The sequence below is a fragment of the Pan paniscus genome, chromosome 3 (genome assembly GCF_029289425.2).
Source record: "Pan paniscus chromosome 3, NHGRI_mPanPan1-v2.0_pri, whole genome shotgun sequence".
Taxonomy (NCBI): Eukaryota; Metazoa; Chordata; class Mammalia; order Primates; family Hominidae; genus Pan; species Pan paniscus.
Window position 1 is genome coordinate 181,230,695 of NC_073252.2, and position 20,128 is coordinate 181,250,822.

At 43.0% G+C, this 20,128-nt stretch overlaps 1 protein-coding gene across 2 annotated transcripts; it reads left to right on the forward strand.

Annotated features, from left to right (window-relative positions):
* The first annotated feature begins 8,499 nt into the window (after positions 1 to 8,499).
* ING2 (inhibitor of growth family member 2) lies at positions 8,500 to 14,556 on the forward strand. 2 transcript variants are annotated; one of them, XM_003823453.6, is made up of 2 exons: positions 8,500 to 9,131; positions 13,742 to 14,556. In XM_003823453.6, the coding sequence occupies exons 1-2, from the start codon at positions 8,960 to 8,962 to the stop codon at positions 14,410 to 14,412; spliced, it is 843 nt and encodes a 280-aa protein (XP_003823501.1). In that variant the 5' UTR covers positions 8,500 to 8,959; the 3' UTR covers positions 14,413 to 14,556. The 2 variants fall into 2 exon arrangements, with proteins under 2 accessions (XP_003823501.1, XP_008975345.1); XM_008977097.5 differs by lacking the exon at positions 8,500 to 9,131 and adding an exon at positions 9,838 to 10,081.
* The last annotated feature ends 5,572 nt before the right edge of the window (positions 14,557 to 20,128 follow it).

Genomic DNA, 20,128 nt, shown 5'->3' on the forward strand with positions numbered 1-20,128 from the left:
ATCAGACATGACTAATAAGTAAAAAAAATTATCATAAAAGTGAACTAAATCCAAATATTTGGTGTATCTACTTATCTACTCTTTTCCTGGTAGATAATATTACATTTGCATTTTGTTATTCTAGAAAGTGCATAAAGTTCTTTGTTTCTTTTCCTTTTTTTTTGAGACGGAGTCTCGCTCTGTCACCAGGCTGGAGTGCAATGGCGCGATCTCGGCTCACTGCAACCTCTGCCTCCCGGGTTCAAGCAATTCCCCTGCCTCAGCCTTCCAAATAGCTGGGACTACAGGCACGCACACATCACGCAATTTTTTGTATTTTTTTTAGTAGAGATGGGGTTTCACCATGTTGGCCAGGATGGTCTCGATCTCCTGACCTCATGATCCACCCGCCTTGGCCTCCCAAAGTGCTGGGATTACAGGCATGAGCCACCGCACCCACCCAGTTCTTTGTTTCTTTTATATTTTAGATGAAGCATAGATTTTTGTTAAAATAATACATATACCAAAAAAAGAAAAACAAATGTGCAAAAGGATAAATGAAGCCTCTAGATATTGCCGGACTATTTTTCCAGAGATATTTAATCTGAATACAAAGTTAACATTGTTTAGGATATCCTAAATGTAATATCATATAAGGAAGTCACTTGGCTTTTTGAAGTTATTTTTTAATCAACATACCAATTATCAAGTCAAAGACTAGGTTAGATATGCTATTGCTCTAACCCTGTATTACAACTATATATACACACACACACACATACACACATATATATATGCACACACATACACACACACACACACTTTTTTTTTTTTTTTTTTGAGACAGTCTCTCACTCTGTCACCCAGGCTGGAATGCAGTGGCGCGATCTCAGCTCACTGCAAGCTCTGCCTTGTGGGCTCAAGCAATTCTCCTGCCTTAGCCTCCTGAGTAGCTGGGATTATAGGTGCCTGCCACTGCACCCAGCCAAGTTTTGTATTTTAGTAGAGGTGAGGTTTCATCATGTTGGCCAGGCTGGTCTCAAACTCCTGACCTCAAGTGATCCGCCTGCCTTGGCCTCCCAAAGTGCTGGGATTACAGGTGTGAGCCACTGCACCTGGCCAGCAACTATATTTTTTGTTATTTAAAAAAAGTATCACAAATAGTCTCCATAAATAAAATTTGTATATCTCAGTCCCTAAATTTTAATTTTAATGTTCTACCATCATCAGTAATGGCTTAAATAGTCATTTCTTTCTCTGATTCTTCTATTTCCCCTTAATATATAGCTTTTTAGCTTCTAATACTTCCCATATAATTTTCCCCCATATATTTTATATCTTTGTTTTTAATCTAATTTTCGTACTTACTTTAGCCAGATACCAGAAGAAAACATGTGTTCTGTCACTTCAGGCACTTTTTCGAAGTCTTTTCCCTGAAGATATCATTTCTGTGATGAAAAGATGTTGTACTAAAATATCTGCAATATACTGTATAGTTAGAACAAGAAAATGAAAGTACATCTAGACTGCAGTTAATGAACACTACCTATGTTTTCTCAAGGTAACAACAGAGAAAAATAAAGATAAATTATTTGTATTAAATGAATATTTTCATTTTCAAAATTTCGGTCTCATTTTATAGAACTGGCACATTTAAAATTACCTGATTTAGCAAAATAAGATCTAAATACAATTTTCCAGAAATGTATGTATTGTGTAAAGTGAGATATACTGGTTTCATGTATAAAACAGTCAGAGAATGTCAATTTATGGAAATAAATAATTTTTAAATATCTGTTACCCTTACTGGGCATGGTGGCTCATGCCTATAATCCCAGCACTTTGGGAGGCTGAGGTGGGCAGATCATGAGGTCAAGAGATCGAGACCAACCTGCCCAACATGGTGAAAACCCATCTCTACTAAAAAATGCAAAAATTAGCTGGGTGTGGTGGCGTGCGCCTGTAGTCCCAGCTACTTGGGAGGCTGAGGCAGGAGTATTGCTTCAACCCAGGAGGCAGAGGTTGCAGTGAGCTGAGATCACACTACTGCACTCCACCCTGGTGACAGAGTGAGACTCGTCTCAAAAAAAAAAAAAAATCTGTTACCCATGAAAGATAATCAATACCTATCAAATATTGGATTAAATTAACCATGCTAAGAGCAATTAATGTAACAATAGCTCCAATAAGACCTCATTAAATAATCAAGTACTTCAAATAAACAATAGATTTAGCAAAAAGCACCTAGCCGACAGCATTAGTTTCATTTTTAAAAGACTATTCTTTAGCTAGTGCTGAAAGCATAAGGCATTGATCCTTTAAAATAAGAATAAAGGATACACAGTTTCTAGTACTTTTGACTGGGTGGTTACTTGAAACATTATTCTCCAGGAAATTCTAATTTTCCTTCAGAGATGTTAAATTTGCTGCGAGACTTCACAGAAAAATATTTTGTGATATCCGAGTTCTTAATTTTTTCCCATGGGCCTGCTTCTCCCCTCAATAATTGTCAGCCAGAAAAAAGATAATTATTTGTTTAACTCTTAAACTTTTAGGTATATACTTATTTTATGGATTGTTATATGACACTGGGCAAGCTAACTTCTCTGCGTCCCAATACTATCACCTGTAAAAAAGCTGGTCTGTAGGTGATCTGTAATAGTGATCTCCATCCTCTTCCCCATCCTTACATAGATGATGGTTAGGATAAACCACCATCAGCAGCACTGGCTCCTCCAGCTACCCAGTTGAGCTGCCTGTTGCCTGCTCTTCCTTCCTTTGGAGAAATCGTTGATCTAAGATAACTTCAGCATTAAAAAATTACGAGTCTAGAGTGATCATGAGATTGAAAACAACTATCTGAAATCATGCAACCTTGAGATGCATTTTCTTTTTGAGACAGGGTCTCACTCTGTTGCCCAGGCTGGAGTGCAGTGGTACGATCCTAGTTCACTGCAGCCTCAAACTCATGGGCACAAGGGATCCTCCTGCCTCAGCCTCCCAAGTAGCTGATACTATAGGTACACACCACTGCACCCTGCTAATTTTTTAATTTTTTGCAGAGACAGGATCTCTCTGCTACTTAAGCTGTTCTCACGTTCCTGTTCTCAAGTGATCCTCCTACTTTGGCCACCCAGAGTCTGGGGTTACAGGTGAGCCACAAGGCCGGCCTTTTTTTTTTTTTTTTTTTAAATAAAAACATCTTTTTTGTAAGGTTCTTAGTAAAAATAATTATAATAATAATACATATAAAGGGTGAAGGCTGTGCCACCACAACTTTCAATACATTCCCTTCCTGCCACTCACTTCCATTTGATGAAATCAATAGGAAAATTGCTGTACAACAAAAGAGTAGCATCTGACAGGCACTGTGCCAACCTTTACCTCACACTTTCAAAGACCGGAAGAGTTCAAGGCTTTAGTTTACACATGGTTTGGCTACTCTCAGACGCTAGGCAATTGTTGGGTTTCCTGATTACCTGCAAAAACATTTTTGGGTAACAGCTCATTGAGAAAAAGGGATATCTACAAAGACAGAATATGTCATTTTTATGGATCTAGCTATTATGTTATTTATATAGGTTGAATAATTTATATGTACTATATCAACTATTAAATTTTGGACAAATTTTTAGGCTTTGCCAGCAAAATTAGACCAAAATTTCAATTTTGAACAGAGTATAAATCTCTCTTCTCTAAAGTAAAAACCCTTTCCCCTGCTTTTAGAAAACATAATTGCATAATTCAAACTCCTTCAATACTGTGACCTAGTTCCCCCTCTTGATGTTATAAAGGGCTCATGTAACTATGGTAACTAACCAGGGAAAATTTAATGTTTTTCTGGTCAGCAATATGCAAAGTATACCATATGTGCTATTTTTTCTCTTTGGGATAGCTAAGGGGATATTACGTTTGCCTTTTTTCTTGGTTATGAAAATATGAGATCTTATTATACCGAATTTCCTCTTCACTACAATCCCAGTCATTCACACGGTCCCTTCGTTAAAACGTTTTAGGATCATATTTTGCTTTTAGTAGTCATCCTAAATGCTGAATAGTACTATAATCTAAAGCAGTAGGATTGACTGTATACACCAGTTAAATCTGTGCAGTCTAGCACATAAACTCCAAGTACAGGGTGATATTGCTCAGATTTCTAATATTCCTTCTACAGAATCTGATATTTTCTTAACTTTGTCCTTTTTTTTTTTTTAAATGAGACAGAGTTTTGCTCTTGCTGCCCAGGCTGGAGTGCAATGGCACCATCTCGGCTCACTGCAATCTCTGCCTTCCGGGTTCAAGCGATTCTCCTGTCTCAGCCTCTGAGTAGCTGGGATTACAGGCACATGCCACCACGCCCGGCTAATTTTTGTATTTTTAGTAGAGATGGGGTTTCATCATATTGGTCAGGCTGGTCTCAAACTCCTGGCCTCAGGTGATCTGCCCACCTCGTGGCAAAGTGCTGGGATTACAGGCATGAGCCACCACACCTGGCCTAACTTTGTACTTCAATCCTAGCCAAAGTGTTTTCTTAAAGCAAAAGAACTGCCAAAATGGAATTACATCTTGGAGTATATTTAGATATTGAGAAGAGTTATCTCCAGTTTGTAGTGACTTTTATATATCTTTTTATTTCTATTTAAATTTTTCTACAATAATGTGTATTACTTATGTAATAAAGTAATAAAAAATGCTTTAAAACTGAGTTCAGTGGAGACGCACACTATTAGGTTTTTTTTTTTTTTTCTTTGAGACGGAGTCTCGCTTTGTCGCCCAGGCTCGAGTGCAGTGGCATGATCTCCGCTCACTGCAACCTCCGCCTCCCGGGTTCATGCCATTCTCCTGCCTCAGCCTCCCCAGTAGCTGGGACTACAGGCGCCCGCCACTACGCCCAGCTGATTTTTTGCATTTTTAGTAGAGACGGGGTTTCACCCTGTTAGCCAGGATGGCCTTGATCTCCTGACCTCGTGATCCGCCCGCCTCGGCCTCCCAAAGTGCTGGGATTACAGGACTATTAGGTTTTTCTTTAGTTGCTTTTTGTACTAATGAATTGATTTAAAGTTTTAGGGTTTTTCACTATAATTTAAGATGCTTCACTGGACCTTCTAGAACAAATTACAGTCTAACACAGCCTCCTAGATTATTAAGGATTTATTTATTTGCATCAGGTACAATTACATTTCTTACAACACGCTATCAATTGGTGACTTTTTCATATGAAGATTTCTTCTTGAATTTCTCCATATTTAAAGCAGTGATTTTAAACTACTTAAATATCTTCCTCAGAAAAACATTGCTCTCTGCTTCACTGAATTAAACAGGGAATTAACTGCCTGTTACTGGTTTGGAAAAGACCTCAGTAACCAAATAAAATGCATGGGATTTGCTGGATCCTGTTAAACCAAATGTGAAAGATTTACTGAGACAATAGGAAAATTTGAATTGTGTAGTTATTAAATGATAGTAAGAAAATTTGGGGAGGCAGAATACATGGTATTCTGGATATGCTTAAAAAACTGTTATCTTGGCCAGGCGCGGTGGCTCACGCCTGTAATCCCAGCACTTTGGGAGGCCAAGGCGGGCGGATCACTGGAGGTCAGGAGTTCCACACCAGCTTTAACCAACATGGTGAAACCCCCTCTCTACTAAAAATACAAAAATTAGCTGGGCATGGTGGCACATGCCTGTAATCTCAGCTACTTGGGAGGCTGAAGCAGGAGAATCGCTTGAACCTGGGAGGCGGAGGTTGCAAAGAGCCAAGATCGCCCCATTGCACTCCAGCCTGGGCGACAAAAGCAAGTCTCAGTCTCAAAAACAAACAAACAAAAAACAACTATTATATTTTACCTATTCATATTATTCATATTTAAAGTATTTACAGATAAAATGATAAAAATCCAGCAAGAGTGAGGGAATGTGAAGGGCTATAGATTAAATAATCTTAGCCATATGTTGCTAAATGTTGAAGCTGGGTAAACGGTATATAAGGATTTATTGTAGTATTACTTTTGCCTTTGAAAATTTCCATAAAAGTTTAAAAATATTAAAAAGTAGAAAAAAGAAAAGGATTTCAGTTATTTGATCTGACTCAAACAGAAGCTGAATTTTCTCAGCAGGCATCTTTAGGAATCTTTCACCATTACTTGCCAGTTTGTTTTCAACCAGTTTGAAGTTGTTGCTCTCCCCAAGAGATAGGTACGGAGGCATACACATTTCCTGCCAGGGACCTCTTAAAGTCAGACTTAGAAATTCAAGGTAATCCCAGACTAATTTGGGGAGATCAGTTACTTATCTTTTTTTTAGGGGTGCTTTATGGTAGATAATACACTGTAGAGCAAATAAAATGCCTTTTTGCTTTATTCACAGGATTAAATACCATAAATTAATTTCTAGTTGCTGAGAACGGGAGATTTTAAATTTTGCATTTAGAAGACAAGAAATTCAATCTGAAGAGGCCCCATATTTCCAGTTAAGTGACCACTCAGAAGGGAAGGACAGCGCTCAATAACCAAGGTCAAGAGTTGGGTTTAGGGTTTGTGGCGATTTTTTTTTTGGGGGGTGGCAAGAATAAGCCGTAATCTCTTAAAATAAATATGGCAAGAAAAGCATGCCTAAAATAATTCATACATATACATATATTATCATATTACAGTGTTTTACAGTTTTAGATCAGTACCAGCTAAAATATTCTTTGGATTGTTTTTGCTTTTTTACCAGCCTGTTCAACAGAATTATAAAAGGTGACAATAATGCTGTAAATGTCTCCTATCCCATGCTCATCCCTCCTCTCATCTTGCTCTGTTTCTGGAGTACTCTAGGTATTCTACATCTTTGCCTTTTTCCCCTTCTAGTTTCTAAACACATTTCTTATCTACTTGCAGATCACTTATCAGACTGAATAAAACCCATAGGTACATTCGGTGTCTGACCTGTAACAAGGCACCCCACATTATTTTGCGCCTTTGATAAAGACCAGCTTATTCAAACTTGTGAGAAAACAAAAATAGCAGGGTTCAAGTAAAAACCAGTAAAATTCAGTTCTTCACAGCGGCGGTTTTTTGACAAGACCCGGCCGAAAGATTTCACGAACAGTAAAATCCCAGAATGTTCTCAGAAATACTATCCACTGTACTGTCTGGGTTGCTTAAGACTGGCCCAAACCTCAGTGTCCTAGGATAATAACCCAAGACAATTTCCCAGTCCTTTGAAATAGTTGACGTCCCAAGATGTCAAATTGCCTGGAGTGCTTTATTTTGGTTTGAAATTTAAAATTTCCTCTAGATAAAGATCTAGATTTCTCTTTGCAAGTCAAAGGCTAGTTACTATTAACAGCTGTTTCAAAAGTGCTCTAAATAGGTCACCATTCAGGTGTACCAACGCTGCAAACTGGATCTAAGAAGATCCAAATTTGTCACCACTCACTCACATTTTAACTCAAAAGTAGTACTCACAATTGGGCTTGTTTACATAGGCATTCCATTAAAATTATCCATGCGTTCATTCTATTTGCACCCATTTCTTTCAAAAATGTCCATCTGTAATTAAAATCAGCTCCTCTGCCTGACATCTCATTTACACTACACCGAAATTAAACCCCACTAGGAGATCACGTAGATTATGGGGCCGAGGGCCCGCCCGCTGACTAGGTTTTCACTCGCGTCTCCTCCATGCCCCAGGTCCCCTCCGATTGCAGTCCTGGGGCAGGACTGAGCAAAAAGTCCCGTAAAGCTGGCGTGTGCCCCACTCCGCCAGGAAGCCTCACCGACGTCCTGTGCTTAAATGTTCTGACACCCCCCAAAAGCAGTTGTTTTTAAAGGCTGTCTGTGGGACCAATGCGTTGTCAAACAGATGCCGTCCCGCATCCCCTCCCCCTAAATGACACAGAAGATTCCAGCGTAGGGGAAGGGCCACGAAACCCGCAGGGCACACGACGCCGGGGGCCGGAGGGAGCACCGCCTACCTCCCTGATCAAGCCCCGCGGTGCCGGGCGAGCCCGAGGGCCCGGCAGGAGGCGGGCGGCAGCCCCAGGCGAGCTCGGAGGCGGCGGGAACGCAGCCGCCGCGCATGCCGGGAGCCGCCCGCCGCCCGCCGGGGCGCCCAGTCCCGCAGGCCTCGCTCCAGGTCGTCCGAAAAGGAACCGCCTGCTGCTCCTTTGCAGGCTCGCGAGGAGCCGCACTCGGACCGCCTGATGGGGAAAAAGCCGGTGTGGCCGGGCGGAGCGAGCCGAGCGGAGCTGGAGCTGCCCCTCCCAGCGGGGAGGACGGCACGAAGGACCGAGCCGCCTCCCCTCCCGGGTCCCATTCAGACGCGAGGCGCAGAGACTGGCTCCCCGGGCTTCCCCTTTAAGGGGGGCGGGGCGCGGCCTGCCGTTTGGCCGCCCCCCACACCCTCCCCCCCTAGCCCGGAGCCGGCAGACCAATCGCCCGGGCGGCGGAGCGAAGGCGGGAGAATGCGAACCCTCCGGTAGGCGGTAGGGGCGGGCCCCGGCCTTATTCGCAGGGAGCGCTGCGCAGGCGCAGAGGCGGCCGCGGGCGGAGGGGCGGGGGCAGGCTAGCGGGAGGCTCTCCGTGAGGCACGGAGGGTGACTGGGGACAGGCGGGCGGCGACGGGCTTGTCATGGGGATCCGGGCTGCGAGACGGCACTCGTAGCATCTGGGGACTCCGAGGGGGACAGGAAGTGTCAGCGCCCGGGACCCCGGCGCCGGCCCCGCCGAGGGGATCCCCACTGCTCCGGTCCTGGAGCGGGAGGGGAGAAAGGAGGGAGCCCTGGTTTCGCCCCGCCCCTGGGCTGGTGCTGCGGGGGCGGGGAGTGAGGGCTGCTCTAGGGGGAGTGGAGATCGGGGAGCGCGGCCGTGCCCTCTCGAGCGCCTGCGGGGTCCCCGCGGCGCCCGGCTGCTGAGCTGAGGGCCCGCGGCGGCCGCGGCCGGTGCATGTGCGGCTGCTGGATGCGGAGGCGGCGGCGACGGCGCGGATCGGCAGGATGTTAGGGCAGCAGCAGCAGCAACTGTACTCGTCGGCCGCGCTCCTGACCGGGGAGCGGAGCCGGCTGCTCACCTGCTACGTGCAGGACTACCTTGAGTGCGTGGAGTCGCTGCCCCACGACATGCAGAGGAACGTGTCTGTGCTGCGAGAGCTGGACAACAAATATCAAGGTAGGGGCCGCGGGGCTGCCGGCCTCGGGAGCCGGTGGCGGGGAGCCTGTCCGGGGGAGTGCCACCTTCCCTTTCTCCCGTGACAGTCTCCCCGAGCGCACCGAGGGTCTGCCGAGCGGGACTGGGAGGACTGGAGACCGGGTTGGCGGCCCTCCGTTGCCCCGCGGTGGGCGAGTACTTCTCTGGGGTCCCCAGAGTGGGGGTGGGGGCCGCTTGTCAGCCCCCGCTGCAGACCCAGCGGCTGCAGCTGCCGCTGAGGGGAATCAGCCATTTTAAGCAGCAAGCATTTGTTCAGGCGCTGGCCCGCCCCGTGCCGCAGACCCTGCCGCCCCGGCCCGGGACTGCAGCCGGGCAAGGGTCGGAGGGAGTGAGCGGCCGGGCTCCCGCTGGTCTGCGGGGCGCGCTTCCCCACCTCACTCGCCCCCACCCCGGAGTGCGGGTGCTTTGGAACGTGCGGGGGGAGGGGGCGAGAGGCCGCGGAGGCGGACTGAGGGGGCCTTCCTCCGCGCTCCTGCCCCGGCCCGGAGGAGAGCAGTCCGTTCCGCTCTCTCGCCCCGGGAAAGTTCGCGGGCGCCCCGCGTTGCAGCCCTAGCCCAGTTCTTTCGGCAAAATGGTTAAGAGGGGAGGGGTCCCCCGCGGGAGAGGAAGAGAGGGGCGTGTGTGGCGGGGAGGGCCCCGCGCCGGGGGCGGGGCCTGCGGGCTTGACGAGGGGCGTGGGAGGGGCGCGGCGCGCGTTCCCGCGGGCCTGGAAAATGGCTGGTCGCGAGAGGGGCGGTGGCGAGCTGGCTGCTGGGGAGGGAGTCGGGGCTGTGCGGGGGCGTTGGTTCGGCCCCAGCGGAGTCCGAGTCGGGGTTTGCAGCATGTTTTGCGGTGATGTTTCCAACCTCTTTCCCAACCAATGGATCAGGACGGCGATCAGCAGCTCGGACCGTCGCGGATCCTGGCTCCGCGTAGGTTCCGGGACGTGTCACTTCCGGGCTTCAGGAGGAAGTGGGTTGGTTGACTGGGCAACCGCCTGGCGTCCCCGAGCCCCTCCTTCTCCGACTTTAAGTGTGGAGGCGAAACCACCCTTTGCGGGCCGACCCGGGAACCCGGGACAGAATCGACCTTCCTTACAGTGTTACCACCTACTATCGGTGGTGCTACTAGGAGGGCAGTTTAAAAGGGGAAATGTGTTGCGCTTAATAACCTTGAATCGAGGAACAGACCTTGAACATAGTATGGAAACAGCCATACGAACTTTAAAGATAATTTCCTGGACCCATTCTCTGTTTTTGTAGACACGCCAGTAATCCTATAGTTTAAAAGTCTCTAAGGAATCCACTTCTTGGGTGACATAAGTGTCTCTGATGTTTTTTAGTTTATAAATTTGTTTCTGTTTTCTGAATCCATAGGATTCATAGGACTGATCCGTGTTTGGGGAGGGGGTGGGGAGGGAATTAAAACTGATGCGCTGGGTCCAGACCATTATATAAATATTTCTTTTACAGATTACAAAGAGTTCAAGTAACTCGTCCAGTTAATTCGATGTAGAATATTTGGCTCCAGAGCCTGCTACTGTAGGTGCATATCTTTGTTTTCAAACAATTTAAATTTTAATAAAAACTGTCCAAGGGGATTTCTACAGATATGGAGCACAAACATGAATGGTAACCTAAAAATGATACGTGCTTAATAATTGTATATGGAACCTTTCTAGTTTTTCAGATAACACCAAAGTTTGTAAAGCTTGTAGTTTGTGTTGTTGTTTTAGATAGAGCCTTGCTCTGTCCCCTAGGCTGGAGTGCAGTGGCTCGATCTTGGCTCACTGCAACCTCTGCCTCCCGGGTTCAAGCGATTCTCCTGCCTCAGCCTCCCGAGTAGCTGGGATTACAGGCAACTGCCATCACGCCGGGCTAAGTTTTGTATTTTTAGTAGAGACGGAGTTTCACCATGTTGGCCAGGATGGTCTTGAACTCCTGACCTCAGGTGACCCGCCCGCCTCGGCCTCCGAAAGTGCTGGGATTGCAGGCGTGAGCCAGCGCGCCCAGCAAACTTGCAGGTTTTTACATTTCTTTGAAGGCACATGTTTCCTTTCACAAGAGTTAAGCTATTTGAAGTTGGTGAGGGATACTATAATTTGTTGACAGGGAAATCTTTCGGATCATCTATAATTGTCAGGTATTAATAGCTCTGGTAACATTAGTAGTATAGTAGGCCTTACAAGATTGAGAGATTATACAAATTCTTAGCTCTATGAAGTTTGTGATTAGTGATTAAAAACTCATCTAGTTTTCACTCTGCACGTGGTTACTGAGCTCAACTTTCACAGTTTTATGTTTATGTATATTTTGGGTTCAGATTTCATGTTTTTTATATCTTCACTAGTGCTTAAGTATTTTCTGGTTTTGGATCTAATATTTCTAGCAATATTTAGTGATATAAATTATATAGGCAGTCAAATTTCTTTCTAACCTACTTGAGACACTTTCAGAACTGCTGAAAAACTTATAAAATGAGAAATAAAGAAGAAAACAATTTCACAATTGAAGTACTTATTATGGGATAGGGTTATTAGAGAACCTTTATTTTCTAGTGTTCCCACTCATAATTTCTTAGATAAATAACAACCTTCAAACTAAACTTTGATACTTAATTTCAAGTGCCTTTCATATAGTTTATAGAAAGTGCTTACACTGCGAGGTCAGACATACAGATCTGGCACAGTTCAAAGTCTGGGGTTCTTATCTCTTGAGTTGCAGTTTTTTTTCACAAGCAGAAGTGATGGCTTCCTCATGGGGTTGCTGTGGAGATTAACTGAGAAAATCTTTACCACATAGAAGGGGCTGAGTAAATGTTAATTTCTTGTCTTCTTTCACTATATAATAAGGTATCTTACAAATTTTTTATCTCATCTATCAATGTGCTGGTATGATAGATACTGTACTTAGCCTCTAACACCTGATTATTAGGTACAAAATATTTGAAAAGAGGTTTGCCTCTTTTTTTTTTTAATCCTCAATTTTTTATGTGTCTGAGGGAACCAGTTTCCTTATTTTTCCTGTAGGGAAATGAGGTTCTTAAGAAATCTGCTTAGATGCCGAGCTGAGCAAATGGAATAGACATGAACTTTGTTCGAAAATATGCTATGCAGGTATAAGTACTCTGAACTGTGTGGTGGCACTTTGTTATATATTCCAAGTTAGACAGTTGTACATCAAGTACGAGTACCTGCGATTTCCAGGGAGAAGCTAATTAATGAGTTCTGTTGAATATTTGCTTTTGTGTGCCTTACTTGCAGACAGCCCCAATGTATATATCTACTTGCCTAACATTTCTGTTTTTAATAATTATAATATTGGAATATAAAACTAGTATGCCATGTGGTATGAAAAATACCATGCGGACAGAACTCTTTGAGATAGCATTACATCTTGTAAGAATAAGAAGTAAAACAGATTTGAGCAAAACTGATCTTAAGTAAATTTTTGGTGACATCTGAAATTATATTTTCAGATTTTTGGATACCTTCTAGTGACTCAGCTATTTTTATTTGATTTAAGTAAGTGTATTCCACGTGCCATACAACTAAATCAGCAGTTCAGAAAGCTCAGAACCAACTACTGATTTATCTACAAAGGCAGAATGATCGAGTGCTGACTTTATTGTAATTTTGTTAGTGGTTTGGTCAGTTGATGCCAGAACCAGAACCTACTCTGGAAATAGTTTCATTTTCAGAATTTCCCATGTGAGGCTAAAGTAGAGCCATTAAAAGTAAGATGATGGGAAGCTAAGAGTTGCTTATGCCTTCTTTGTTAAGAATGTATGATGTGAAAGTGAAGCTATATCTCCGGAGTCATGTCACAAGTCATTGTCACAAGTCATTGATTGGACTGTAAATCCTGTAAACACAGTTGGGCAGTAATCTGTAGCCTAGTCCTGTAACCTTTTCAAGTTTTAGAGCTGGACCCCAGCCTGCACATTTTATATATAGGGTTGTTTTGAAGGTGTTACAGTACTTAGTAGACTAAAGTGGCATTCAGTGTTCCTGCCCATGAGAAATACTTTTGATCATTAATTAGCCAAACATCTCTTATCCTTTTTTTTTTTTTTTGAGACGGAGTCTTGCTCTGTCTCCCAGGCTGGAGTGCAGTGGCGCGATCTCGGCTCACTGCAAGCTCCGCCTCCAGGGTTCACGCCATTCTCCTGCCTCAGCCTCCTGAGTAGCTGGGACTACAGGCGCCCGCCACTGCGCCCGGCTAATTTTTTTTGTATTTTTAGTAGAGACGGGGTTTCACCGTGGTCTCGATCTCCTGACCTCGTGATCCACCCGCCTCGGCCTCCCAAGGTGCTGGGATTACAGGCGTGAGCCACCGCGCCCAGCCTCTTTTTAATATAGATTAATGAGTATTAGTTTTGTGTTCTTTCTTTTCATTACTTTATTTCGAACTATACTTTCATATTAGATAATGTTGTCTTTGTATGAAATAGTTTTTAATGTATATGTACCAAAGAGGAGTATGGTTTCATGGTTTGAGTTCTAACTTCAATTCTGTAAAAAATAACTACCTTGGAAATGTTGTGTCTGCTAACACATGATAACGTTCTCATTTTTCTTTTCCTTTTTTTAGAAACGTTAAAGGAAATTGATGATGTCTATGAAAAATATAAGAAAGAAGATGATTTAAACCAGAAGAAACGTCTACAGCAGCTTCTCCAGAGAGCACTAATTAATAGTCAAGAATTGGGAGATGAAAAAATACAGATTGTTACACAAATGCTCGAATTGGTGGAAAATCGGGCAAGACAAATGGAGTTACACTCACAGTGTTTCCAAGATCCTGCTGAAAGTGAACGAGCCTCAGATAAAGCAAAGATGGATTCCAGCCAACCAGAAAGATCTTCAAGAAGACCCCGCAGGCAGCGGACCAGTGAAAGCCGTGATTTATGTCACATGGCAAATGGGATTGAAGACTGTGATGATCAGCCACCTAAAGAAAAGAAATCCAAGTCAGCAAAGAAAAAGAAACGCTCCAAGGCCAAGCAGGAAAGGGAAGCTTCACCTGTTGAGTTTGCAATAGATCCTAATGAACCTACGTACTGCTTATGCAACCAAGTGTCTTATGGGGAGATGATAGGATGTGACAATGAACAGTGTCCAATTGAATGGTTTCACTTTTCATGTGTTTCTCTTACCTATAAACCAAAGGGGAAATGGTATTGCCCAAAGTGCAGGGGAGATAATGAGAAAACAATGGACAAAAGTACTGAAAAGACAAAAAAGGATAGAAGATCGAGGTAGTAAAGGCCATCCACATTTTAAAGGGTTATTTGTCTTTTATATAATTCGTTTGCTTTCAGAAAATGTTTTAGGGTAAATGCATAAGACTATGCAATAATTTTTAATCATTAGTATTAATGGTGTATTAAAAGTTGTTGTACTTTGTCTGTGACCTTAATTTTCTGCACTGAGTTACCAAATATTTCCAACCAGGTAGTCTTCAGATCACCTGATGAAAGGAGCAGGGAACAGGAAGAGGGTGGTGTAAACATTATAAAAATTTCACAAACGATGCCTATTTCATTTTCACTTAAAACTGCAATGTTATTTTTTGGGTAAACACAAAAGTTTCACTAGCATTTTAGTTATACATGCTTAAAAAAATGTTAGATGTAGTGGGATTTCTCTTAAGCATCAAATGATCTTGGGTACTTTAAAATACAGACACTATGCCATTTGAGCTTCTTTTTCCCTAGTCCTATTTATATGTTGGCTTGTTCATCTCTAGTCTTCTAGGAGTTTAAGGAACTGGAGATAAGAGTAATTTGGGATTCCACGTGGAATAATGTGCTCTTATGAGAGTACGTGCTGCTGTCTTTTGCTTAGTAGCATTTTGATCCACTGTCAGTAGCCCATTTGTCAATGCCTTGCTGCTGCTTTGTAGATATACTTAGTCTAGTGCTTAATAAGGGAGTTGTTTTGTGTTTTCTTTTAATTGGGACAGGTAAGAGTAGTTAGCATACCAAAAATATACATTGGCTTACATTGGCAAACTTTGGGTTATATAGTATCACGGCTCAAGGTTGAACAATTTAAAAATACATCTTAATTAATAGTATTTTCCATGTGACCTGCTGCCAGGATGCCTAGCCACAGGCCTATCAGTGGAAAGGGGCATATAGTAGTCTTTACATATTGCCTTTATGTCAGAGAGTTGTTTTAAGTGGTTTTGCTAGTGGTTATTGTTCATTTCTGTCCCAATCAGTGACTATTTTAAATAATAGTGTATTTACCGTCTTAACTTCTAGTATTGGTGCTGTTTGATGTTTTCACATTTAATTAACTTATTTCATCATCATAATGCAATTAATGTATTTGTAAATTGAATTTTCCAAGATTCTGATATTTGAAGGGTAAGCATCTTGATGGATATATGTCCATATGTTTAGAGAAGGTTTTGGTTTTGGGGGCAGCAGATTGACTAGTTCTTTAAATCTATGTGTAACATATGTTTTATTCCTCATTTCTTCCTAATCTGATGATCTTGATTCTTTTTGATTAACATGAAAAATCCTGTCTGCTTGTTTTGGGGAAAAAAAAATGCTTTTTTTCTCTTCTAGCTCTCCTGTGTGACTTTTAGGCATGTCATTTCACCTTGTCTGGGTGTCAGGTCATTCACCTGTAAAATGAGTTGGCTTAAATATCTCCAAGATTCCTTGGAAATTTCTAGTATTTGCACTATAGTGAGGATTTTAATAATGACATGACTTCTCTTTCATTAATTTTGTCCTTCATTCTGAGGTATAAAGATAGTTTAAAGGTGAGTTTGGAGATGGGTAAATGTGCAATATTTGTTAGCTTCTGTCCTAAGAATATTTGGATTCATGACTGGAGCTAGTTGATTCTATTACCTTTTGAGTGAGAAACGTTAGACAGCATGATTAAGAATTTAGCAAATCCTTTCTCATCACCATAACTTAGCTGAGTTGTAAGGAAATCCTTTTGAGAATATGGCATTTTGTTTTAGTGATTACAACCTTGTTACCAGAATGGAGCTTTTTACTTGACACCATTAAAAATATCAGTATGGACAAAACCCCCAAAGCCTTCAGATGCGACTTACATAGAAGTCACCACTTTTTCATACGTAAATCTGCCTTGGCAGATGGGAGAAAAGAAACGACTTCCTAATAGAAATGCCAAAGTTTGGATTAGACTTGATGGGAAAACGAACCTGGAAAATCCTGGAAGGTGTGCTCTCTTTAAGACCTAATATCTGAAACAGTTTTATGACTTTTTTGTTTTGTTTTCTACACATCTTGGAAGTAGAAGTCTTAAGCATGCGTAGCATTAGGACTGGAAATTCTTTTGTTGAGTATTCTGGATGTCATATCATGGTTACCAACTCATACTGTATACACCAGTGGTTCCCAAACTTAACGTTGGAATTACGTGGGAGTTTCAACAAATACTGATATCTGTGCCCCACCCTCAGCAATTGTGATCTAAATTCATTTGGAATGTGGTTTAAGCATTAGAATTTTTTAAAGATCCCCATTATAATATATGGAAATGTTTTGGAACCACTGCCACATTTCACAGTTTTCAACTTATTGAAAGCTGCTGTGGATTATCTACATCCAGATGTATGCAAATCTGAAGCAGATACAGATGCTTATACACACATGAGAGCATCTCCTGCCCCCAGTGGCTCCACCACCAGTGCCTGAATACTCAACATCTGAGTGCTAATTAATGTGCCAGGCACCGTTTTAAGCAGTTGTGGTGTAAAAAGGAAATATCCCTGCTTGTGGACGATACATTCTAGTGGAGGAGTCAGATACCTAAAATGTCAGGTAAATTGCTAAAGTGAAAGGAAAACTGAGTAAAGGGCTGGAAATGAATGGAAGGGGGGGTGGCGAGTCTTTTATTTATGGTAATTTTAAAAGGTGTCCCTAAGGAAGTAATCCTTAGAGCTAAGAGCAGAAATAAGGCAGGCAAAGATTTGAGGGAGGGAGGAGGGAACAAGCTTGGCAGGTTGACTAAAGCAGGGCATTAGAGCACAGTGTACAAGGGGCTGGGAACTGGGGACTCTTGGAAGCCATGGTAGGAAACTTGGGAAGCCATTGAAGGATTTGAGCCATGGTCTGACATAAAGGTCACTCTGGATACTGTGTATACAATATTATAGGGAACCTGGGTGAAAATAGATTTAGGAGAAGCAACTCAGAAGATTTAATAGCAACTCAGAAGTCTTCACATCGAGTGTTGGTGGCTTAGCCTAGGGTGGTAGCAGCAGCAGTAGTGGCTAGTGGTAGGACTCTGTGTACTAAAGGTACAGCCAACAGAACTTTGGCCCAGGGATTGGAAGGCAAAGAGATGACAAGGGTGACTCGGGTTTTTGGCCTGAAGGGGGAAAAAGAATAAAAATTTATGGTTTGCACTTAGGTTTGAGATGCCTAATAGATTTCCAGTAGAATCCAGCATGGAGCCCCGCGTATGACTCTTAGGGTAATAGGAGGTGAACATTTTGGAGAGTCATCTCTATGGCATTTGAAGCCATGTGACTGAAATTACTCAGGAAATTAGAGCTTCTCAAATGTTAATAAGCATGTTTGGTTAAGATCCAGATTCTGCTTCAGGAGATCTGACGTGGGGCCCGAGGGTCTCCATTTCTAGCAAGCTTCTCAGTGATGCTGATGCCGCTGGGCCGGGGCCCGCATTTTGAGTAGCAACCAAGTAGATGGGGAGGAGAGAGGGTCAGCCCTGTGTCACTCCAACATCTAAAATGGGGAGGAGCCAGCAAAGGAACCTGAGGAGAGCTCTCCGTGATGTGAAATAAAGTGTTTCAAGAAGGGAGTCGTCGGCTCATTCAGGTGCTGTTGAAGGAAGATGAACACAGAACTAACTGTTAGATTGCGGGGATTGTCGTTAACAAGCTGCACGTTTGGAGTCTGGATTGTGAGCAGAAGGGGACTGAAATAGAGATGGCAACTGCAGACAAGCCTTGCAAAGGGGAACAGAGATGGGTTATAACTGAGGCAGAGGTGAGCTAAGGCAGGACTTAAGCTATTCGGGAAATAGTATGGCCTGATTGACCATATGCTGGAGGAATCCCGTTAGGAGGGGCAAGTGAATGCTGTTGATGGGGAAACTGAATAGGCAAGACGGAGTGGGATGCAGGACTCAGGAGAGGCTGGTCTCAGTAGGCAGAAGAGGCAGTGCCTTGTCCATGTCCACAGGGAGGGCAGCACTTTTATTCACTTACTCAAATATTTATTGTGCACCTATTTGCAAGGCATCGTTTGTACTGGGGATAAAGCAGTGACCAAAATGAGACAATCTGTAACCTTGTGGAGCTTAGATTCTGGAGTGAATGGGGCGTATATGCAGGTAGGTTGCTAACCTTGTTATTGGGAAAATGATAGCTTCCACTTTCCCAGCTGAGGAAGTGATGGGGAAGGGAGTTGCAAGTCTGTAGGAATGAGAGGTGTGGAGCATCACCTGGGAGAGTAGGAGAGTGAATGGCCCCGGAATGCCAGGACTGTGGCCAAGCTGCAGGTTTGGATCAAAACTTCACATGAGCTGACTACTCATTTTGTTGCCTGGATGCAGGCATGAAAAAATAAACAAAAAATAACAAATTTTCAAAATCTCTACAGTACACCAGAAAAATTGCATCTCCCCAGTCCTTTTCATATACCTATTAGGTGGCTTCCTCTGGGGTTCTGTCCTCATTCCCCCTCCTGAAATGGAAGGAGCAAATTTTCAAGGAGCAGTTAACGTAAGTAAGCTAGACGGCTAGACGGCTCTTCGGCGCTGTCTGAATCAAGTACTTAGTAGTTTTATGTTGTTCAAAATACATTTTAAGTGAAGTTAGTTATTTTGGGACTTCCTTTACTATATTGCCTGAATTACATCAATCAGAGAAACCACAGCTCCTTCATCGTCTCCTATTTCAATGCGAGGGAAGTGGTCTGGACCAAGATTCCAGAGACGCGGACTCAACCTGTGATCTTGGACAGGTCACTCGTCCTCTTTGGCCTGCAGTTTGTTCAGCTGGAAAATGGCTGATTTAATATATGGTTACCTAAAGGTGTGGCTGTGATTCATATCTTAACATTAGTCTGAGGAAAGAGGTCGCCTGGTCGCAAACTTACTAATTGGGTAGTTTATAAAATAACAGCTTTAATTCACGTGCGTTGTAAGTAGACTTTAAAGCAGGGCTTTCTACACTTCAGACACCACAGACAGATCTTGATGGATTTTGCCATTTCTGCACACCATTCTAATTTTAGATTTAAAACTACTATGTGCTTAGTACTTTTAAAGTCAACTCACTGTTTGATGTAAATTTATTTTAAAAAGGAAGCATATCACTTTGGCAAATGGAAAATTAGTATCACTTTCTGCAACTAGAAGACTACCTTAAAATGTAATAAAAACAGTGTTATTAAACTCTAGCTATGCAGTACGGCCAGTGAAGAGAGCCCAAGTCTATCCTTTTTTTAATTAAAAGGCGTGATTAGTAAGTAACGTTAGGTAAGGGTAAAAGACACGTAAACACCAAATTGAGTCTTTCTGCATGATGTGATCAAATGGATTTTGAGACTTTTCTTGAGTACTTACCTTACCATCCTACTCTGGAAAACACTTTTAACAAAAGGTTAACCAGTGCAGTTCCTTGACTATCAGTATAAAACAATATTAACATTTCTTAGTTTAACAGCACTTGTCTAGCTGCATGCAGATGGATGTTGCCTCTTAATTAAGGTTTCTGTAAACCTCATAAGGTATTTGCCAACATTGTCTATATCAGTACTAGAGTGACATTATCCTGACCCCAAAGGAGTTTCTAGTCTTACCTCTTTTTTCATCTGAGGATTAAAAATGGCACCTTCTCAGTGCATCTCTCTCTTTTTTTTTTTTTTACACGGAGTCTTGCTCTGTCACCCAGGCTGGAGTGCAGTTGTGCGATCTTGGCTCATGGCAACCTCCGCCTTCCAGGTTCAAGCAA